This window comes from Chaetura pelagica, unplaced genomic scaffold (assembly GCF_000747805.2).
Source record: "Chaetura pelagica isolate M959 unplaced genomic scaffold, ChaPel_1.0 scaffold938, whole genome shotgun sequence".
NCBI lineage: Eukaryota > Metazoa > Chordata > Aves > Apodiformes > Apodidae > Chaetura > Chaetura pelagica.
In genome coordinates, this window is record NW_009954221.1 from 515,533 (window position 1) to 521,551 (window position 6,019).

At 59.7% G+C, this 6,019-nt stretch overlaps 1 protein-coding gene across 1 annotated transcript in view; it reads left to right on the forward strand.

Annotated features, from left to right (window-relative positions):
- Nucleotides 1-6,019, forward strand: part of BCORL1 (BCL6 corepressor-like 1) — a 26,695-nt gene that overhangs the window by 14,841 nt on the left and 5,835 nt on the right. Inside the window, 10 exon segments of the mRNA XM_010003468.1 lie at nucleotides 6-136; nucleotides 139-1,338; nucleotides 1,394-2,086; nucleotides 2,393-2,567; nucleotides 2,727-2,807; nucleotides 2,966-3,144; nucleotides 3,250-3,388; nucleotides 5,268-5,491; nucleotides 5,586-5,792; nucleotides 5,883-5,963. Of these exon segments, the coding sequence (XP_010001770.1) occupies nucleotides 6-136; nucleotides 139-1,338; nucleotides 1,394-2,086; nucleotides 2,393-2,567; nucleotides 2,727-2,807; nucleotides 2,966-3,144; nucleotides 3,250-3,388; nucleotides 5,268-5,491; nucleotides 5,586-5,792; nucleotides 5,883-5,963 (3,110 nt within the window).

Here is a 6,019-nt window from a genome sequence, read left to right on the forward strand (position 1 = left end):
GGCAGGAGGGGCTGCCACTTCACTCTCTCCTCTGAAGTCCCCTCCGCAGCTGGAGCGCGAGACGGTCACCTCTCCAGAGTGCAGCGAGATGCCTCTGGATCTCTCCTCCAAGTCCAACCGTCAGAAGCTGCCCCCGCCCAGCCAGCGCAAGACCAGCGCAAGACCCCCCCCATGCCCATCCTCACCCCCGTGCACACCAGCGGCAAAGCGCTCCTCACCACCGTCCTGTCCAAGTCCCAGCGCGCGGCCCAGGCGAGCAGCAGCGTCACCTCCTGCCTCGGCACCACCCCCCCCTTGGTCATCTTCCCCGAGTTCCTGCGCAACGGCGAGCAGGGCTCCTGGGTGAAGAACACCACGCTCATCAGCACCATCCCGGGCACCTACGTCGGCGTGGCCAACCCTGTGCCTGCCTCGCTGCTGCTCAGCAAGGAGCCCGGGGTCAGCTTCAGCAGGGACCCGCGCCACCTCCCCAAGCAGGAGCCCATTTCCATCATCGATCAGGGAGAGCCTCGCAGCACCGGTGTTCCCTGTGGGAAGAAACCCAACCAGGTCAGCACGGAAGGACAGCAGGATCCTGCCAAGAGACTTCTTCATGGCAGAGTTGCTCCCGGAGCTCCTTTGTGTCAATCCAAGGACATCTCCACTTGGAATCCTGGCCAGGGAACTGTATACCCGCGATGCCCCATGAATGGAAAACCTTCCAGCCCTCAGATTCTGCCTCTTGGCTGGTCTCCTTATCATCAAACCCCTCTGCTTTCAATTGGCATCTCCACGACGGGGCAGCTGCCCCCGAACCAGAGCGGCTCCTGCAAGCCAGCTGGTGCAGCTGAGCTCCCGATGTTCCCGAACGTGCCACCCGCAGAGTCCAGCACTGCCCCCCAGAGCCTGCCGGAGGGGCTGCCCAGGCTCCCACCTCAGGAACGGGAAGCTGCAGCCAGGAGCAAGAGCTGCCGGCCCTTGCCCAAGCTCTACGAGGAGCCGGGCAATCCAGTCCCGTTGGATGCAGGTCCAGCTCTTCAGACCAGTGCTTTGGAAGCGAAAGGTGGGAAGGGCAAGCTGGACAACCCTCAGAAGAGTCAACAGTGCAATCAGCCAGAGCCTGACTCCAGTAAGGAGGGCAGTGCTCAGACTGAGGGTCCCCAGGGGAGCTGTAGCCTCAAACAGCTGGATGCAAAGCCTAAGAACCAAGTGTTAGCCACGTATTTGTCGCATGACCTGCCGGCGGGGCAGCAGGGCCTGCGGGTGTTCTCAGAGGCACCAGCTGAGCCCACGGAGAGCCAGGGCTGCGCGGGCTCCCAGGAGCCACGCGCCCACGAGCCCGACCGTCCCACCCGCAGAGTCCAGCACTGCCCCCCAGCGCGTGCCGGGGGGGCTGCCCAGGCTCCCACCTCAGGAACGGGAAGCTGCAGCCAGGAGCAAGAGCTGCCGGCCCTTGCCCAAGCTCTACGAGGAGCCGGGCAATCCAGTCCCGTTGGATGCAGGTCCAGCTCTTCAGACCAGTGCTTTGGAAGCGAAAGGTGGGAAGGGCAAGCTGGACAACCCTCAGAAGAGTCAACAGTGCAATCAGCCAGAGCCTGACTCCAGTAAGGAGGGCAGTGCTCAGACTGAGGGTCCCCAGGGGAGCTGTAGCCTCAAACAGCTGGATGCAAAGCCTAAGAACCAAGTGTTAGCCACGTATTTGTCGCATGCCCGGCGGGCGGGGCAGCAGGGCCTGCGGGTGTTCTCAGAGGCACCAGCTGAGCCCACGGAGAGCCAGGGCTGCGAGGGCTCCCAGGAGCCACCGGCCACCGAGCCCCCCAAGTGCGCGCGCCAGGTGGAGCTGTGCCGGGTGAAGAAGGAGCGAGTGGAGGGTGACGTGCCCGTTGCTTCCGTGACCTGCCTGCGAACTGGGGCTGCTCCCCAGGCCTTTGCCGAGGCCAAGCTGAAGGGAGGGGGACAAATCAAGCAGGAGGGCAGCGTGCGCTGCAAGGCCAAGCGGCCACACGGCGGGGACACCCGGCAGGCCCACAAGAGACTCAAGTGCCAAGGCCAGGACGGCGAGGGCTCCCCAGGGAAATCGGGGAGCCGGAGCGCGCATGGCCGGAAGGTGGGTGGGAGGTGGGGACTGTCGGGTTGGGGAAGGGTTGGCAGGTGAGGCTGGGGGTGAGGAGGGAGCTCTGAGGGGAGGGCATCAGGTGTGCAGGGCTTTCCACCCCTGCCCTTCAGCCTCACCTGGCAGAGGGGCAGCGTACCCATGTCTGGAGCAAAACCAGACCCGGGCTGTCAAAAACACGGGAGGGCAGAAACACGGGAGGGCAGTGGGAGGATGAGTGGGGGGCGGTGTTTTGTCCCTCCCCCTTTGCTACTCGGTCCATCAGCAGCTCCAGCTTCAGCCTGTCCCCTCTGTTGGCAGTGGCGGAAGCACCACGAGAGCCCGCACGAGCTGGGCGCGCGAGAGGGGCGTGCGGGCAGGGAGCACGGCGGCCTGCGGGCCAAGCGCAAGCGCCGGAGGGCGGCCAAGGCCGAGTGCCCGTCGCCGGGACGCCGCGGGGACGGCCACGAGGAAGGGACTGCTGTGATGGGCAGGGGCAAGACAGCAGCGGGTCGCGAACCACCGCTTCCTGCAGCTGGAGGGCCCCCAGGAGCTGCTGGGCTGGGATCCCAAGCGGAGCTGCTGGGACTGGCCCGCCCAGAGGTGTCTGTGCAGGTCTCTGGAGCCAGTGCTCAAGGCTGGCTTTTCCCCACAGGGTCCCTGGAGAAGAAGCCCAAGAACAACTTTCGGGATTTCATTCCGGTGGTGCTGAGCAGCCGGACGCGCAGTCAGTCGGGTGAGTTGTTATCAGGGGGCCCAGAGGGTGGTCCTGGGTGGTCTGTGAGCCTTTCCCTGTTCATGTGGCCTTGTCCCTGCCTTCTGTCCTGCCTCGCTGGGTTTTTCTTCTAGGTACTCTTGGCTTTTTTCTCACCTAGAAACCCCACTTTCCTGCAGGAAACATCGCTGGTTCTTCTGCTGGTGTGACGGGAGAGTGTGATGTGACTGGTCAGGAGATTTTACCGTTGCTGGAGGAGGATCAGGAGGAAGAGGAGGAGGAAGAGGAGGAGGAGACATCCTTGAAACGTCGCAAGCTGCGAAAATCCCACAGGACATCACGCTGCCACAGTCGCAAGGCCAGGGATAGGTCTCTGTCTGAGAGGAGCAGCTGTTACACGAGGAGGACCCGGGAGCTGCCCTGGAGAGTGGAGTCACCCAGGCAGCTGTGGGAGCCCAATGAGGAGGAGGAAGATGACAGCCACATCAAAAGGAAAAAAAGGAGACGACAGAAAAGTCAGAAATACCAGACAGGGGAATATTTGACTGAGCGAGAGGAGGAGCAAGTGGGCTACCCCCACAGGCGGCGGAAATCCAAAGCAGGTACAGTCTGGGAGGGGGGTTCTGGAACCAGGCTGGAGACCAGCATGTTGCTTGTCTTTGTGTTTTGCTGCTTTTTTTTTTTAATTATCGTTGGGGGGGGGGTTCGGGGGGGTTTGTAATGATGAGGCTCCATCATTATTAACAGTTTGGTGTCCGCAGCATGGGCTGCTTCAATTGATCAGCTCTTCTTTCAGAAATATTTACAGTTAATTTTGGAGTAGGAAACAGCAGCTTGTGTGGCTAATTAGATACTGATCTTGCTCTCAGATTATGACAGAGAGCGTGGGAAAATGAGAATCGGATGGGGTAGCACAGTGAAATATTTCTGGACAAGTGTGGACCCCTGGGAGAAGTGCTCAGCATTCCTGGCTAAAGCAGAGGGAGATGGAGCTGTCACGATTCAAATGGGCTTCTTTATGCTTTGTCTGGCTTTATTGAGGTAGCTTGTCAGCTTGGACCAGGGAGCACCAGGGATAGGGGATGAACAAAGTGGTAGAAGTGTCTGCAAGCGAGGGAGAAGCCCCCTGTGTGGTTGGCACACGCGGGTTCGGGGAGGTTTGTAATGATGAGGCTCCATCATTATTAACAGTTTGGTGTCCGCAGCATGGGCTGCTTCAATTGATCAGCTCTTCTTTCAGAAATATTTACAGTTAATTTTGGAGTAGGAAACAGCAGCTTGTGTGGCTAATTAGATACTGATCTTGCTCTCAGATTATGACAGAGAGCGTGGGAAAATGAGAATCGGATGGGGTAGCACAGTGAAATATTTCTGGACAAGTGTGGACCCCTGGGAGAAGTGCTCAGCATTCCTGGCTAAAGCAGAGGGAGATGGAGCTGTCACGATTCAAATGGGCTTCTTTATGCTTTGTCTGGCTTTATTGAGGTAGCTTGTCAGCTTGGACCAGGGAGCACCAGGGATAGGGGATGAACAAAGTGGTAGAAGTGTCTGCAAGCGAGGGAGAAGCCCCCTGTGTGGTTGGCACACGCAGCTGTGCTGGAGGAGCATGCTGTGCCACCTGCTCTTACCTGTCCTCCCATGACTGCCCCGGCCCTGAGGTCAAAACTGCATGTTCTGTGTGTCCCTGAGGGTTTCCAGTCTCTGCCTTCCTTCCTCTGTCCCTGCAGTCTGAGGCTGTTGGAAGCAAGGCTGGTGTCTTCCTGTCTTGGCCAAACTCTTTTCTCTGTGAGATCCGTGGCCCCTGCTTCCTGGCAATAGCAAGTCCTGAGTGGAAGTTGGGTGTGGTGCTTGATGCAGAGAATCCAGGGTCTCAGCACAACATGGAAGCTGAAGATGCTGCTCCTGGAGATGTACAAAACCTGCCTTGGCTCTGCAGGCAGCAGTGTCCATATAGACGTAGTTTAATTCCTGGAGTTTATCCTCTTGATCCCTTGAACTAACCTGCTGGAGCATCTCCTGGCTATTTCCTTAGAAATAAAATCCTTGTTGCCAAGCAGAGCCCAAAGCTGTGGAGAGACCCAGACCTGAGAGGCTGGGGCTCCTCAGGTGCAGGTGCCTCCTCTGTCCTTTGGTGTGTGCAGGGCTCATCCCTTGTAACCTGTTTTATTCCAGCACTCATCATCCCTATGGCATCACACAGGTCCAGGTGGTGATAGGTTCACCGGGCTTGACTTCCTCATCCCCACTTGTTTTCCCGTTGCTGCCGTGCCCTTCCCAGGGGATGCTGCTATTTCAGGGAAGCTCCTGTCCCCGCGGGGCTCCGCACCGGGCACCCTGCAGCTCAGCTCTGTGTCCTGCAAGGAAGAAAGGGCTGGATGTCCCTTGAGGCATCCCGGTGCTTCCTACCTGCGTGCATATAAATTGGAACTTCAGTGTGCTGCACGACTTCAGGGGAAGCTCCTCATTCCCGTTTCTCCTTAGATTTTCGGTACCGGAAGCAGAAGGAGCCGGCGCCGGGCGCGGAGCTGCGGCTGCGGAGCCGCCTTTCCCCGTCACCCCGCAAGTCCCAGGGGCGCCCAGACTTTCGGAATGGCTTCTTCCTGGAGCACTCCGACAGCTCTCCTGCCCAAGAAGAGCTGGAGAAACCATCAGGAAAGCGCAAGTGTAAAACCAAGCACCTGGCAGGGATCTGTGAGGAGGGGAAGGTACGGCTGGGGCTGCTGTGGGGAGAGGAGGGAGAAGGGGACTCCCTAAGTCACGGCCACGTGTGCCAAGGAGTTGTGCTCCTTTCTTTCCCAGGGGAAAGGCTGCTGGAACCAGCCCAAGGCACGCCCTTCGAAGAAGCCCCAGGACTTGTGGACGCTTTGTAAGTCCCGTCGGGTCAGCCCAGGGAGTTCCCCTGAATTGCCCACGACCCAGAACGTTCCTCCCGGCGCTCGGCGGCTGATCGTGAACAAAAACGCAGGGGAGACCCTTCTGCAGCGAGCAGCTCGCCTGGGCTACAAGGTGAGGTCTGGTGCCTTCTACTGCTGCGTCCCCCGGGCCGCCTGCTCCGGGTTGGTGCTGACAGCGCTGGCAATGCTCTCGTCCCCACAGGACGTGGTGCTCTACTGCCTGCAGAAAAAGAGCAGTGATGTGAACCACCGCGACAACGCCGGGTACACGGCGCTGCACGAGGCCTGCGCGCGGGGCTGGGGCGGCATCCCGCCCATCCTGCTGGAGCACGGATACAA